A 17113-nucleotide genomic window follows, 5' to 3' on the forward strand; every position below is an offset into this window, starting at 1 on the left:
GGTGTCCCCCACTTGCACCTCTAATTTTGTTCACCTGTACCCCCTTCCTGTTCCAGAGAAATTGGGGTTCAGGTACCTCCAGCAATGTGTAGCGGTAGATTTTTTTGATGGGCAGAGTTCTTTATGTTCTGATGATAGCCTAACAATTACATTTTAGGGGGTGTTAGTCACAGGTGTCCCCCACTTGCACCTACATTTTTGGTTTTGTACATCTCCCCATTCCAGAGGAATTAAGGTTCAAAGGAGGGGGATGTCATTGTACACACCCATTTGTACACGCCCCGTGGTAGATTTATTTCACTGGTAGATTTTTTTTTCATTAGAACACCGGATAGGGAATCCCCCTCCTCCGCAGTGTCTTGGGAGGAAGGGGATCCCCCATCAGAGATCTCCCCGCGGCAGCCAAAGGGAGCCACAACAAGGAGGCTGAAGAGCTGCAGGTTGCAGACCCCTGCACTAGCTGATTACCCGGCGTTGCCCGGGTATTTATTTTTTGTAATCTTATATTATAGTCTAAAAAAAAGTATGTAAAAGTATAAGCAAAAGGCACACTGTGCCGAGCAGTACCTCCACACGTACATACATACATAGATGCAAATATACCTCTGTCATTTACCACAGCGCTGTACAAAGATCAGCGGTGCACTCACATGAGTCTCCGTCATATGTCTAGCAAGTTTGGTAGACATATAACTGAGACTCATGTGAGTGCACAGCTGATCTTTGTACAGCGCTGTGTTATATGTCAGAGCTATATTTGGATGTATGTATGTTTCACCATCATTTGGAAACGCATGGAGACATTCTAAGCAAACTTGCTAGACATATGACAGACTCATGTGAGTGCACCATTGATCTTTTTACAGAGCTATATTTGGATGTATGTATGTTTCACCATCACTCAGAAACGCATGGAGACATTTCAAGCAAACTTGCTAGACATATGACTGAGACTCATGTGAGTGCACCGCTTATCTTTGTACAGCGCTGTGGTAAATGACAGAGGTATATTTGCATCTATGTATGTATGTACGCGGTGCTATATTTCAGAGCTATATTTGGATGGATGTATGTATGTATGTATGTTTCACCATCACTCGGAAATGCACAGAGACATTTCAACCAAACTTGCTAGCCATATGACTGAGACTCATGTGAGTGCACTGCTGATCTTTGTACAGCGCTGTGCTATATGTCAGAGCTATATTTGGATAAAACGCATGGAGACATTTCAACCAAACTTGCTATGTTCCACCATCAATAGGAAACGCATCACCAAACTTGCTAGATATATGACTCAGACTCATGTGAGTGCACCGCTAATCACTAGGAAACGCAAGGAGACATTTCAACTAAACTTGCTAAACATATGACTGGGACTCATGTGAGTGCACCAGACATGGTCTGTACAAAGATCAGCTGTGCACTCACATGAGTCTCAATCATTTGTCTAGCAAATTTGCTTGAAATGTCTCCATGCGTTTCCGAGTGATGGTGAAACATCCATACATACATCCATTCAAATATAGCTCTGACATATAGCACACCGCTGTACAAAGATCAGTGGTGCACTCATATGAGTCTGAGTCATATGTCCTAGCAAGTTTGCTTGAAATGTCTCCATGTGTTTCCGAGTGATGGTGAAACATACACACATACATACATACATCCAAACATAGCTCTGACTTATAGCACAGCACTGTACAAAGATCAGAGTTGCACTCACATGAGTCTCAGTCATGTCTAGCAATTTTGCTTGAAATGTCTCCATGCATTTCCTAGTGATGACATACACACTTACATACATCCAAATTTAGCTCTGACATATAGCACAGCGCTGTACAAAGATATCTGGTGCACTCACATGAGTCTCAGTCATATATATAGCAAGTTTGGTTGAAATATCTCCTTGCGTTTCCTAGTGATCAGCGGTGCACTCACATGAGTCTCAGTGTCTCAGTCTCATGAGTCATATGTCTAGCAAGTTCAGTGATGCATTTCCTAATGATGGTGGAACAGCAAGTTTGGTTGAAATGTCTCCATGCGTTTCATCCAAATAAAGCTCTGACATATAGCACAGCACTGTACAAAGATGACAAGTGCACTCACATGAGTCTCAGTCATATGTGTAATGCGCCTGGGCAGACAAACCACAGCCAACTCCAGGAATCCTTTTATCAAGTTTTATTATCGTCAACAAGACGAAGGTTATTTACAGATGATACGTCCGATAACCGTAGTACAGGAGGGTAAAGCAACTCGCGCGCACCTCTTTCCACAGCCCCCCTGGGATGTGCCCTACTTTGCACCTCCAAAGGAGAACAGGGCTTTCAGTAATCACGTCCATAGAGATGCAGGGGATGCCGCCTGGCTGAACAGTAGTTCTGCTAGAACGGATCCCTCCGCCTGCAGAGAAAGACACACTGCGAGCAGGGCAGCAGGCTTGGCCATGGTGCCTGCTGCAGCGGCGTCTCCCTCTGCGGCTGAGATCCCCAGGGACACCGCGGGCTCGCTGGACAGGTAAGTTCCTTACAATATGTTTGGCAAATTTGGTTGAAATGTCTCCATGCGTTACATATGCGGAACATAAATACATACATACATACATACCAGTGCTCAACCCAGAAATTTTTTTAAGCTGGGTGGGAAGAAATTGTAGGTGGTGGCAGCCCCTGTATTGTGACCAAATACCTTTAGTAACCACCCAAAAACAGCCGTGTGTGTGCTGAAAAGTGCCGGGTGGTGCACCCAGCTAAAAGGGCCTGGGGAGAACCCTACATACATTCAATTTTATATATATAGATTTTCTTTTTTTACAGAAATATGAGTTCTTTAAAAAGAAATTGTTTAAATGACCCTAATGTATTTTGCTACATTTGTGGTAAAATTTCTCAGCAAAAACAGAGAAAAAACATTAGAGAATTTGTGAAACAAGCATATCTTGGTAATAAACTGGGGGACCAAGATAAGTATTGGGCTCCCAATATGGTATGCAAATCTTTTGTTGAGTGTCTAAGTCAGTGGTAAAATGGGAAACTGAAAAGTTTGAAATTTAGTGTACCTCCTGGTATGGCGAGAGCCCAAAAATAATCATGATTGTTATTTTTGTGCTGTGACGGTAAAAGGTTTCAATCCCTACAACAAAAACAAGTGGGAGTACCCTTAATTGGAATCGGCAAGACGACCTGTGCCGCATGGTGCTGATGTTCCCATATAAGGGTTGAGTACACTCCCTAATGTTCCTGTATCCAACATGGAGGATATACAGGGTTTGGGATGTAATCCAGGAGTTAGCAGTGGAAGTGAATATGAAGGAAGTGTAGCCAGCAGTTCTTCCAAGAAGAACCCAATAATTTATTAAGTGACCTAAGTGTCAAAACAAGCATCCAAGCTAAAAGAAAAGAACTGTCTGAGATTGGAAGTTAAAATAATGGTTTACATGACACTCCTACCATATTTCAGTGAAGATGGAGACTTTGTATACTGTTGTAACATCCCTGGACTACTATCCTGTATGAGAGTACCAGAATACTGAGCTTTTCATAGACAGTTCCACTCGAAGTTTGAAATCTGTTTTACTGCATAATGGAAACTGCTATGCATCAATTCCAATTAGTCACTCAACAAAACTTAAAGAAGAATATGAAAATATCCAAATGGTCTTACAAAAGCTTTGCTATCATGAACACCAATGGTTCATATGTGTTGATTTAAAAATGGTGAACTTCCTACTTGGACAGCAAAGTGGATACAAAAAGTACCCATGTTTCATCTGCTTGTGGGATAGTAGAGCAAAGCAGGATCACTGGAAAAAAGTGGCATGGCCTCCAAGGCAAAACATAAAAAAGGTACTGCGAACATCATTAACGAGCCAATGGTTGACAAAGAAAAAATCATTCTACCTCCATTACACATAAAGTTAGGATTAATGAAGCAATTTGTTAGAGCTCTGAACAAGGACAGTGATTGCTTCAAATACATTTGTAGATTCTTCCATGTATTGAGTACTGAAAAATTAAAAGCGGGAATCTTTGATGGACCCCAGATTCGGAAACTGATAAAATGATTTAAATTTCACAAGTTACATGGCTGATACTGATGCTTCTGCCTGGCCCAGCTATGTCATGTTTGTCAAGAACTTCTTGGGTATCCATAAAGCACAAAAGTATTAATATACTGACATCTAGTATTTTAAAAAATTTATTTTGAATACGTAGGCATATCTACTTTAATTTTGCCTAATATTTATGTTTCATTAGTTTTCTATGAGGTTATTATTGAGGTCATTATTTCAAAAACTCGAGCTAATCTAGCAAAATCAATACCATATTTGGAATCTGTGCATCAAACATACCATAAAATGACTTTGATCTGTTTGGCAAGAAAATGTTTGTTTACCAGTGTAATCAATTGTTGTACCATAATTTGATGACACATTTACTTAGTGCCCACAACTCCTCCTCCTTACTCATTATAGTTGGAGACTTAAATGCTGTAAAATCTGAATTATCTTCATTTTGCCCTAAATATTCAATTGACCTTGCTATCAAATAATGTCCATCTACCACAAGCCTAATAGATGCCTCGAGATATCTTCATCCGTTTGATTGAGAATATACATACTCCTCATCAATGCATAATACGTTGTCCAGATTGGACACAATGGCCCTGATTTAATAAAGCTCTCCAGGGCTGGAGAGGATACACTTTTATCAGTGAAGTTAGGTAATCCAGCAAACCTGGAATGGATTGCTTAACAGTCATTTGCTATATGTTGGCAAATGTTTTCAATCCTGGACCAGATCTGTTCCAGGTTTGCTGGCTCACCCAGCTTCTTACAGCCTTTGAGAGCTTTATTAAATCAGGCCCACTATTGGTAACTCAGGGTTTGCTTTTAAGACTTCAACAAGCCACTTTGTCCATATGTTTTGAACAGAGAACATTCCTTTCCCTGATACTTTATTAATGACAAAACTTTCCAACAAAAATCTTAATAGGGGTGAGGGTTTATACAATAGGGTGAAATAAATAGGAAGAGGTAACAGTCTATGTGATCGGATTGCCAAGATATAATACACTATTGTATGTCAAAAATAATGTATGAGCCTGTATTAGTTTGCTTGTGAAAGGTGTCGGTTTATTATAAAGACGTGCTTGGCTTTTTTTTTTTTTATAAAATTTTTTTTTGTTTTTTCTTATTCACACATTTTAGTATATTACTTTTCCACATCTGCAAAGTTTATAAAAGAACCGTCATCTTTACATCGATTTACATTGATTTGTGTTATTTTCCTAAATTGTTAATTTATCTAACATCATGTTCTTGTAAATAGTAATCATATATATATATTTTTATTATTAAAGGTTTGCAAAACAGAAAACTGCAAAACTCTGAAGACCCTGCTGATATTCCTTTTATGTCTTCACAGTCCATTACTCCTCAACCTGTACAGGTGGAAAACTTTTCTTTACAATCCTGTTCTATTACAAGTCCTTTTTACAGTAGTGTAAATGATCAAATTTTTTTTTCTTACACAAACTTGTTTTTATGAACTTTTTCAGGTGGAGCACAGTTCCTGTGTGTATCAAAATAACATAAGTAATGGTAAAGTCGCCAAGGCCATATCTGAATCCAAACTTCCTGTAGTATATTTAGGTATGGAAAACAATGAATCTGATTTGGATGCCTCATCTATGCACAGCACTAACTTACAGGAAACACCATCCACTAGCCAACCGCAAAGGAAAACATCCAAAACCCTGAGCCCAGATATTCTACAGCTCCTTAAAGGAAAAGATGCAAACACTGTCACTAATATTTTGAAGACTCTATCTCCATTTTATCCTGCCCTTCAGGGTAAGTACGTTTTTTTCAAGTAGATACTCTCCACTATGTTATATAGTTAGGTTGAAAAGACGGGAGTACAGCTGACAGATACAATAAGCCTGCATTTCCAGAAACCTAAACCCACAGTTGATTAAGAGGAAGGCAAAAAAATATAAAGCATTATTTAATTTGCTTAAAAATAACAATATTTCCTGATCCAAGGCTGCCCAACCCACAGGTTGCGGGCCATATTCGGCCCATGGAGCTGCCACATCTGGCGCTCTCCTTGTTCCCTCTCTTCCCTACAAGCTACCACATAGTTTATTTTAAATAAAAGATCCAATTTGTTGATAACAAAAAATTTTAATATGTGTGAGGGAGAGGTTTTCTTGTGGATGTATCACATGTCAGCACATGTAAATGTAGCATATTACAGTATTGATATATTAATATTCAGATATTTATCCAACCTGCATTTAAATTCATGAATATTTTAATAGAATGACCTATTTGCATTACTGATTTTTTTTTTTCCTTGCACCAATACTTGAAATTTAGCTCAGGTGCCTCCCATCTCTCTTTTGATCACTGTTGAAATTTTTTTGTACCTTGATTGGAGTCCACCTGTGGTAAAATGAATGAACATGATTTGGAAAGGCACTCACCTCTCTATCAAAAATGCCTTACAGCTGATGATTCATATCATAGCAAAAATAAAGCCATGTAGTCAAAGGAATTGCTTGTAAAGCTTAGAGACATGGTTGTTAAAAAGCACAGACTTGCGGAAGGCCACACAAAAAAAGCCTCTTCTCCGTGCAAAACACATGAAAGCCCACTTGGCATTTGCATAAAAGCACCTGAAGGTCTCCCAGACTGTGAGGAACAAGATGCTCTTGTCTGATGAAACCAAGATTTAACTGTTGGACTTTAAACTTTAAACGTTATGTCTTGAGGAAACCAGGCAATGCTTACCATCTGCCCAATACCATCTCAGCAGTGAAGCATGATGGTGGCAGCATCATGCTGTGGGAGTGTTGTTCAGCAGCAGAGACTGGTTGAGGGAAGCTGAATGGGGCAAAGTTAAACCTGTTCCACAGTGCTTAGGACCTCAGAATGAGCTGAAGACAATGTTCACATGACAATGTCCCAAAGCACACAGCAAAGACAACACAGGACAACTGTGAATGTCCTAGAGTGGGCCCAGCCAGAGCACTTACTTAAACCCCATTAAAACATTTCTGGAGAGATACCTGAAAATGTAAGTCACTTACGGTCCCCAACCAGCCTGTCTGAGCTTGACAGGATTTGCAAAGAAGAATGGCAGAAAATCCCCCAATCCAGGTTTGCAAAGCTTGTTGCATCATAACCAAAAAGTAATTGTGTCTTTATAGGTATATAGTTGGATTGAAAAAAGTTTTAAGTCTTTGACCTGAAGCTATGCACACACACCAGATGATTGTTGCCCAAGATGAATGGTCATGCTCATCTTGTGCTAAAATATAGTTTATAGCGGTTTTTAACATTGTTCATTAATGATCAGGGATAATTGCTATACTTTCCTATGGAATAGAGAACAGTGAAGTGCCACTGTCCATACCTATATATGAAACAGGATGGTGCTACAAGTACAGCTGAAAAACAATCACAAAAGATTGTTTCCAGTGACATACGATGTAAATCTGAAGTCTATCCGAACACTTTTTGGGGCTCAAGAAAAAAAGTTGGTCTTCATAGATGTCCCATATTGAACTTAACTTAAGGTGTTAACAAGTAATGCTTCTGGCAATTTTTAAAGAAGATTCTTAACATGTTTCCTGATTTTTGTAAGCATTTAACCACCTTGCCGTTAAGCCCGAGCATGCTCGGGCTAAAAACTTTTGCAATTATGGTTAACCCCGAGTTTTTCTCACCAGGTGGTTAAATGTCAGGTCTAAAATGTAAAAAAAAAAATTTCATGAAAAACAGTGTAACGCTTTTGGTACAGAAATCTAGACATCAGTGTAACGCCCAGGAGGTTAAACTGGTGTGTTGAGGGGATGAGGAAAAATTAGTGTCCCAAGTTTGTTCTGTTGACATAAAATCCAGTCTAGGAGACAAGTGGGTTTATAGACCTAGAAAGTGATGCATGTCAAAGGAGGCTGGTCCCTACTTTGTGTAAACTAAAGCACTGCGTAATATGTTGGCAACAAATAAACCGGAACACCCTCAAGTGCAAGGTTTTAAAGTAAGAAGAGAGTGTGTAAATCGGTAATGCCTGTAATAAATACAAAATTCTTGGGAGAATGCAGCCAAACCAAAAGAAAGGTTGTGAGGACCACCCCTTCAGATCTTTTGTAATAGTAGCTATGATTGGGGAGAAATTTAGTGCAAAGAGCTGTAAAAGGTCAGCAGGAAGGTGAATCCCCAAATATTTGATTGTGTTTTTTTTTCCTATTCAAAGGAAAAGGAGGCGGTAAGTTGGGGGCACAGTGGTTGGGATTGGGAGACATTGAGGGCTGCTGATTCGGAAAAGTTGATTTTAAAATTTGAGAGGGAGCCATATTCTTTAATTGTCTGAAATAAGTTTGGGAGGGAGACCATGGGGATTGGTGATCATCTGCATAAGCTGCCATTTTCTGTTCATCATCCTCCAGTGATATGTCTGGGTGTGAGCGCACTGCAATGAACAGTGGTTCCAGAGTCAAGATAAATATGAGGGGAGACAAGGGACAGCCCTGTCTGGTCCCACTGGAAATATGAAAAGGTTCAGAAACCTCTCCATTCACTCGCACAGATGTGAAAGGGTTTGAGTATGTTGCCGGTATCCATTTCATCATATTGGTCTCCTAGCTCCATGGTAGTCAGCATGATATCCTAGTCCACCATATCAAAGGCTTTTTGTGCATATGTGGAGAGCAGCATGGACGACCCTGTCCATTGAGATAGTGGAATATATGTAAATGTTGGTCCGAGAGGTGTTGTCTCTTGCTTCCCTGGATGGCATGAAGATCATTTGGTCGAAGTAAATGAGCTTATGTATGTACCTTTGTATCCTATTAGCTAAGATCTTAGTGAACAGTTTTAGATTCTGTTTTAGGAGGGAGATGGGTCTGTAGCTGCTACACATGGAAGGATCTTCATCCGTCCTAGGGATACCTGTAATAAGAGCTCTGAGCGAGTCCCCGGGTAACTCCCCGTCTGAGGTCAAAGAATTGAAAGCGGGTATAAAATGGGGTGCCAGGGTCTCAGCAAATGTCTTTTAGTAGGAAAGTGAAAGGCCTTCCGGGCCTGGGGCCTTCCCCATTTTGGTCTGTATATTTGCTGCCTGGAACTTTTCAACCATGATAGGGGGTTTCTAACCTAGTCCTGTCCGATTCAGATAAGTTAGGGAGATTCAAGTTCTCTCTTTTATTCAAGCACCTCTTTATCTTCCCAAATTTAGAGTTCTGGTTGACATTATATATAGAGGCATAGTAGTCTCTAAATTTGGCAGCAATATCTTTCACCAAATATACCTTAGCCCCTTTGGCGGAGGAAGTAAAGGGGACCTGTGTGTGTGCTTGCAGCCTTCTCAATGCTCTTTTCAGGAGTTTACCATACTTGTCACCATACTTAGGATGCTAATTTCTGTCTTAACAATGTCAATTCTGCCCCTATCTTTTTTATCAAAGGATCGTTTATGTAACATCTCCAATTCCTGCAGGTGCTTCAGGGTGAAGGATATTTCTGCTTGTCTAGTCTTTTTAAGCCTGGAACCATGCTGAATGAGCCGGCCTCTCATTCCCACAATTCTGTGGGGAAACAATTGGGTGTGTTATTTGTTTTAAAGTAATGTTGCAACTTGGAGGTGAGATTCGATACAACTACCAGATCTGAGAGGAGAGACTCATTCAGCTTCCATTGCCTGGACTTAGGGGAGGCATAGGGTAGGGCCAACGTCAACAGAACCGAGTCATGATCAGAAAATGCGATGTTACCTATGGATTATTGCCGGACCTGTGCTAGGTCTGTATGTCTAAGCCAGGAGTGGTCTATCCTGGAATACATACAGTGTGGATGACAGAAAAAAGTATAATCCCTCCCTGAGGAATACGTGATTCGCCAAACATCAAACAGTTGGTGTTGCATACAGCATTTCAAAAGCTCTTAGCTCTTAGCTCGGGAGTTTGATGCTGCCACTGGATGTATCCAGAACAGAATCTGGTGCAAAATAAAGTCTCACCCACACACAAGTTGTCCCTCAGCGAATCCTCCCAGTTTCTCTAGACCTGTAGAAAGCCCCTTTGATTCAATTGGGAAGCCTATACCTGTACCAATGTCACAAGCCAATATTCCCTTCACAAACAGTACTCTGCCCTCCATGTCCTGATATGAGTCAATAGAATGCCAAGATACCTTGTTAGAGATGAGCACTGACACCCCACTTGAGCGGGAGTCTGGGAGCTGCAGTGGTATCTCACCAGAAATTTACGGTTAGACAAATTATGAATCTTAGAGCTTTTTAAGGAGGTTTCTTGAATCAGTGCCACACGGACCCTTAGCCTGCACAGCTCATACAATAGTGTCAATCAATTTGCAGGCGTGTTCAAGCCTTTAACATTAAAATTTACCAGCCTGACTTGTTCCATGAGAACCCAAAGAAACAACCATATTAACTATTGTTCCCCGCAAAAGCGAGTTGTCGCTAAACAAGGGGTGAGGAAAAGGGTAGTTACACGGGCAAGTGTATGGTCTTGGAAGGAAAAGGGGGAGTTGGGGGTGGTGGAGCAGGGATATGATGGGATGAGATGGGGGACACTAAAGTGTAAAGGGGGTGGATATCCCCTGAGAGGGGTACCAAGGGCTGGTGGACCTAACTATGGGGGGGGGGTTTAGGGCACCAAATAATGACAGTACTCAGGTTTTACTGGGAACCCCAGGTAGGGGAAGAAAAAAACCTGCTACGGCATGGGCGAAGACTCCCGCCCAACCCCACATCTATGTTGAATAGTGAAAGTAAGTACAAACATAAACTTAACCGCACCAGACCATATATTGGTTGTATACATCTAAAGCAGCATAATATCTGGACATAATAATTGAATCAAGGTTAAAGTTATAGAAACACCAGCATGAAACCAATTGACAAGACAAACAACTTAAAAAAAAAAAAAATTTGTTTTTAACCCGTAGAAGAAAGCACAGGTATAGTTACCACGACTTTCCAATGGCTAGGACCTGTCAGAATTTACTTATTCCTTAAAGTCTCACTATGGATCCCAAAGTAGAAGATTTTGGCGAGTTCAGGCTGGGTCTTCTTAGTTTGGCAGCGGGCAATGCCTTGGGACTTTCCTCCCTTGCTGCGCCACTAAGGATCTTCCAAAGTGCTGAGAAGGGGAGGTTCAGTTGGCCATTCCAGGATGGACACTGGAGGTAGGTTAAAGGTGGCCAGCTGCGGGATGAAACACTGCTGTCTTCCCATCTTTAGGATAGTTCCTTTTGGCGCTTTTCGCTTTCATAATGAATTCTTTAATGGCTTTATTAACCGTTTTTTTAGTAATTTAGTGGATTTTTCCATGAAATGCGGTGAGGAAAACTATGAATATGTTATATGCAAAACAGGAAAACATTCTATCATTCTGTATTTTTGTAATGATTTTTGAATTTAATGATTTTTTTGTATAATTAACATGTTTTTAAAGAAATATTAAAGTTGTTTTTATTGTTGTGGATTTTGCCTTAAAAGTCCCTTTCTCTCTTCCCTCAAAATTGTCTAGTTCGCTTTATTAGTAATAATACATCCCTCGGCCTGGACAAATCCTAAGAGGGTCCCTGATATGGTGTATTTGGTCCAACTCAATGGTAGACTCTGGAGGTGACTGTAGGATCGATGTTCTATCACAATGGTGATGGCCTAAGACATGTTCCAATGAATTTTCCATGTTTTCCCAAGATGCTTAATAATGTCATGTCATGGTCATGTGTAGGTATAGGTCAAACACCAATCCCCCAAGCACCACCGCATGCTTCACCTACAGCAAGCCCCCATTCTGCCTCAGAAGGGAAGTTGTGCCGTCCCAACACTTGGATGCATCCATGATAAGTGCACAAAGGATGGCTTCTGCGGTAGGACTGAAAGTAGGGTAGTCCAGAGCACAGGAAAGAGAAAGTCAAAGTCAGCAAGAAGCCACACACCCGTACAAAGCTGGCAAAATTGAGAGATAGCCATCTCTGAATCAGTGGAACAGGTGAACAATAACAGCTTCCATATAACCCTAGGCCAAACACTTTCTCTGCACCAGTACAAAGAAGGAAACATTCTCTGTAGTGTTTGGTAGCCCAAAGGTGGAGATTGAGGGCATTCTTTGTTTTCTTATAATCTCCAAAAATAACCTTTACCTGGTCCAAGTCTATTAAAAGATAGAAGTGAAGTGAATTGATTGGATACAATTTTGGCAGAAAACTTTAGGTCAACATGTATTATAATACAGGATCATAAAAAGAAAGATAATATTTTTGTGCATTCCTAAGTGAAATTTTTGAATAATTGAGGCTATTTTGCATAGCTTTTTTTAAGTTTGTAACTTCAAGTGAAGTCTTTGATGGAAAGGTATATTGTACACCAGGTATAATATGGAATTTCTGTAGGGTAGAGAAAAGGTATATGTTAGGAAGTCAATATTTGGATTGAGGGGAACATTGAAATCATATTGATGAGGGTGACTAACTAATATAAAGGTAGACATGGTAATACTAAATCAGCTGAGACAAGAAAGGGTTGTGAATTATGAGATGAGAGAGTGGTAAGGGATTGTAGTGGAATACATAGCTCCTGATATGTGATTATGCCAGCCTAGGAGCCTACATTTGGCTGTATTTTCTTCCCGGCCCCCACCCCTAATATATTTAGCAGCAAGCCAGTTTGAACCTCAGTTGTCCTCGTGTTCATCATGTTTTCTCCTGCTTGGCATGCTGCTTACCTCTTCTGCTTCCTGCTGGGTTCTAATACTCACCCGTCTCCTCCGATGGAGCCCACTCAGGCCAACTTCCAGATTCAGCTCTCCATAATGCAGACAGTTTTGCGACCTTCTCACACATCACTTTCCGTCTGCTTGGGTTGCAACAAGGTCATTTCCAGGTGATGAAAAAAAAACTCTTTGGCTCACATCACCTCAGTGGTCCCACCAGCGGAATAATCTTACCTCTACTTTGTAAGCCACATTTTAAAAACTTAGGCGAAGGAGAGAAGTACCTGGTAATTTCTTCCTCTGCAGATTGGATTCCCCCTATTGCCGTTCATGATTTTGCCTCCTCCCTCCATCCTTTTACTAGATTCTCTTTGAGCGGATTGCAAGGTGTCCCTAAATCCTCCCAGATCCTTCCTATTCATTCAATGGATTTGTTCAAGCAGTCCTCTGCTCATAGACCCCCGAGTGTTCAGCAAGGAACCATTTTGGTTTTACAGGAGTTTTGCCTTGCTTCCCGAGTTGTGCTACACCAGCCTTCTGCAATCACAGGTCCTTCAACTTCTTTGACATCCTTGGCTGTTGAGCAGACTTCCCCTTTAGCTGTTGACCACCACATCGTTCACACTTCTGCACCTACTGGTTTTGCAGATGGTGAGATTTTTTCTTTTACTTCTTCTTCCCAATTTATGTATCGCTTAAGCCCACCTGTATCTCTCAACTTGTGTGTAAAAGAATGAAAGCAGCAGTAGTTTGGACAGATAACTATCAGTATATGCTTTAGGAAGATAATAAAACAAAGATCTTTTTCTTAAAGTTCCACACTCCAGTGGAACTGGTTGAACTCCTACTTTGGCTATTGCTCTACCCAGGCAGGCACATGTTAATTGATGGTTTTATTTTTGTCTCTGGACCTTGTGCTTAAAAAAAAGAACCAAATGAATATCAATTGATTCACCATCTCTTTCCCAAAAGGGTCCTCTCTCAATGCTACCATATCCCCTGATTTGGTCTCATGTGCCACTTTTGACCGTGTTTTGAAAAAATTTAAGCTGCATATACACGTGCAATTATTGTCGTTGGAAAGGATCTTTCACAATCCGTTCCAATGACAAAGGACTACACGATGCATGAACAAGTGCTGTACATACAGCACCGTTCTGCTCTATGGAGCGGGGGGAGAATGATGGAGCGGCACCCCGCTGCTCACTCTCCCCCTTCCCTTGCATTAGGATCGTTCGTCGTCCATCGTCTGTGGATCTGCCAGGACGGTCGTTCAAATGATGGACGACAGGCGCTGTACACATACACAGATTCTCGTCTGATATCGGCACTGAGCCGATTATCGGGCGAGAACCATTGGACATGTGTATGTAGCTTTAGGCTGTTGAGGAAGGGGGCTCTGTTGTCTAAGGTGGATAAAAAATCTGCCTTTTGCCTCTTACCTTTTTTATCCTTCCACATTTTCATCTTTAGGTCTTACAATCTTGATATGGAATGATCTTTATCTTGTTATTATTTTCCTGAATGGGTTGTAAAGTATGAGTGTTTGATAATGCTCTTCACTATGTCACTATGCAGGGTGCTCTGCTTAGAGTTATCAGTTATTCTCTACTTTCTCCTTTGTTTGTTCCCACGTGGGAATTGCCTACAGTTATTTGCAGTTACATATCTACATGGTTTTGTCTGACATTTGTGTTCTTGTGTTTTTTTGGGTTTTTTTCTTTGTCCGGCAGATGCTTAATGGTACTGAGAAAAGAGACTTTGCATCTGATGATAGAGCTCATATTACACTTTGATTTGGTTTGTTTTTCTCCCAATGAGGCATTTATTTTGCATAGTTTTTTCACTGGTATTTTTGGAGCCCCTGCCATTTCTAAACTACTGCCCCCTAGAAGGCATGCCCTTGGATCAGGGTTCACCTAAAGTTCCAAAGTTCACCATTGTGATGGTCTGTTATCCTTGTATGTTAAGAAAAACAAAGCCAACCAAATAATTAAAATATTACAGTAGTAGGTTTAGATTTTCATTTTGTGAGTCCATTTCTCTTTTGACAAAATTGTTGGGGGAGATAAGCCTAATTGAAATTTGGAAGCTCCCTTTATTAGGTGGCGCCCCACATATCACCTTGGGAAATAATTACATGAGTAAGTACCTCCTACCCATTTCTATTAAGGGTTAGGCAAAACCCTAGAAAGAAACACAACACAAATGGGGAAAAAAAAACTATAACACAAATAAATATTTAGCTGTGTGTAGTCTATTTTAACGACTCCTGTGATTCCTCTGCTGTGTGCTCCACATCCTGCGTACCAGTTCTTCTTTGCAACTGTGACAAGAACTGAGTTTTTGTCCAGGATTCATTCAGCCAAACAGCTGTCCTCATTTGCTCTTTTGTGCAATTGGTTGAATGTATGTATACAACGATTGAGTTCATGCTGATACATGATTTATGTTGATACATTCAGCCAATCACGCAAGAGGGCAGCTGAGAACAGCTGCTCCCCTGGCTTAACAAATCTGACAAAAAACAATAAATACAGTGTAAAACAGCATTGGTATAGAATTTGAAGATTACATACCTTTAACAGCAGCTGTGTATTGGCAAGAAAGGCAAGATTAACTATGAAGACAACAGTCAATAAGGAGCTTTAAAAAACTGCAAGAGATAGGTTAAAAAGTAGATTAAATAAAAATACAACTTGGTAAACAAGTCTATGATGCTTACATGGCCTTATGTACAGATATACAAGCATGTTAGGCAGAGTTAAATAGAGCACAGGACTGAACCCCCTGTGAGTATTTGTAGCTTATGCAGCAAAGCCCACTTTAGCTGCATGCAATCTTCATACTTTAATCGCATGACTTGTGCAAATCTGGGTGTTGAAAAACACCAAAAATTCCAAGAGCCAGGTAACCATCATGCTTTGTAAGAAAAAAAACTTTTTTAAATTACCATGTCGGGTGATAAAGGGGTCACGTCAAAATAAAATCGTAGCTGCCACTGTAATTTTTTTTTATTTATTGACTTTTCATATAAAAAAATTCAAAAACAAAGCCTTATGGAGCCTACCACAGGTTTAATTATACATAGAACATAACAACCATAAGCTAAGGTGTTCATTTGTCTTTTATCAGCACTACTTTGCCTAGCTGTAATGTTCATTAATTGGATACACGTGTCTTTTTTGTAAATTATGTTTTTTTTTTTCCTTGTAGATGTAAATCTCGAAATTCTTGCTCAAGTGCTGGTTAACACTGGGGCACTTGACTGACGTATTCTGTCTTCAGCTTTAACAGTATCTAGACTGGACACTCACCCTCAATGCTCATATTGCTACTATTGTTCTAAAGCCATTGACAGTTTATGTAATTTGTTATTGCATTGAAATATCTTTTTGGTTCTTTTAAAAAAATACAATAAAGAATAGTGTAATAAAATACGATAGAAAATGTGTTTTGGTGTTATTACTTTTCTGAGATAGCTGTTTTTTGTAAATTGGGTAAACTCTTTAAATAAACTGGTGTCTGTTCTCTTACGATCGTAATATTAACCTAACAGTTGACGTTTCTTTAAGAAATAGATACATTTTTCCTTGACCAAGATATTCTGGCATGATGGGTAATGAGAATTGTTTTCAAAGTATTGTCACGCTCCTTCCTACCAGGAATAAAGCCAACCTGATCCTAAAGAATTAATGAGGGAAAGTCGCCTGTAAGCAATTGGCTAAAATTTGGGAAAACAATTTAATATCTACATTGGGAATTGAGACTGATCTGTAGTTAGAACATATAGTAGGAGTTTTTTCTCGTTTGGGTATAAGGGAAATATGGGCCTCCAAACTCTGTTGGGGGAACCCATGGGTCTCCAGTATGGAAGAGTATGCACAAATCATAAAAGGTGTAATAGACTGATCATGTTTTGTAAAATCCTGGGGTAATGGCGTCTGGTCCAGATGGCCTAGATTGATAACAGAAATGACGGGCCCTATCTCTATGGTATTGAAAAAAGTGGTTACATAAAGTAAGAAGATGCCATTCGGTGACGACCAACTTTAAAAAAGGCATCCGCTGAAAGTAGTTTTATGAAAGCATGCACAATGTTTTCCACAGTGTGTCTTTATTCTTATGTTTCTTCAGGCAAGTGCTGTGTTGTATCAGCACCCCGTGTTGTACCACATTAAAAGTCCCACTGATCTGACTAGGGTGATAGTTCGAAGGGTAGAGGACTCCATACATCTATCAGCTGCAGGGTGTAAAGGGGGCTTCAAAAGAGCTTACTCTAGAGAAAGAAGGAGAACAAGATATTCCTAAGATTATGTTGAGTCTAGAGTCCAGAACATAAAAATGTCCCCGCCTATTT

The 17113-nt window shown here is 40.2% G+C and overlaps 1 protein-coding gene across 7 annotated transcripts in view; it reads left to right on the forward strand.

The window, feature by feature from the left end:
- Positions 1-16203, forward strand: part of LOC140331210 (uncharacterized) — a 154324-nt gene extending 138121 nt beyond the window's left edge. For all 7 annotated transcript variants that reach the window (XM_072412024.1, XM_072412021.1, XM_072412020.1 and 4 more), the window contains 3 exons: positions 5365-5453; positions 5563-5857; positions 15970-16203. In XM_072412024.1, the coding sequence (XP_072268125.1) occupies positions 5365-5453; positions 5563-5857; positions 15970-16025 (440 nt within the window). In that variant the 3' untranslated portion in view covers positions 16026-16203. The remainder of the gene's footprint in view (positions 1-5364; positions 5454-5562; positions 5858-15969) is intronic.
- Positions 16204-17113: the final 910 nt, after the last annotated feature.

This window comes from Pyxicephalus adspersus, chromosome 5, assembly GCF_032062135.1.
Source record: "Pyxicephalus adspersus chromosome 5, UCB_Pads_2.0, whole genome shotgun sequence".
In the NCBI taxonomy this organism is placed as follows: domain Eukaryota; kingdom Metazoa; phylum Chordata; class Amphibia; order Anura; family Pyxicephalidae; genus Pyxicephalus; species Pyxicephalus adspersus.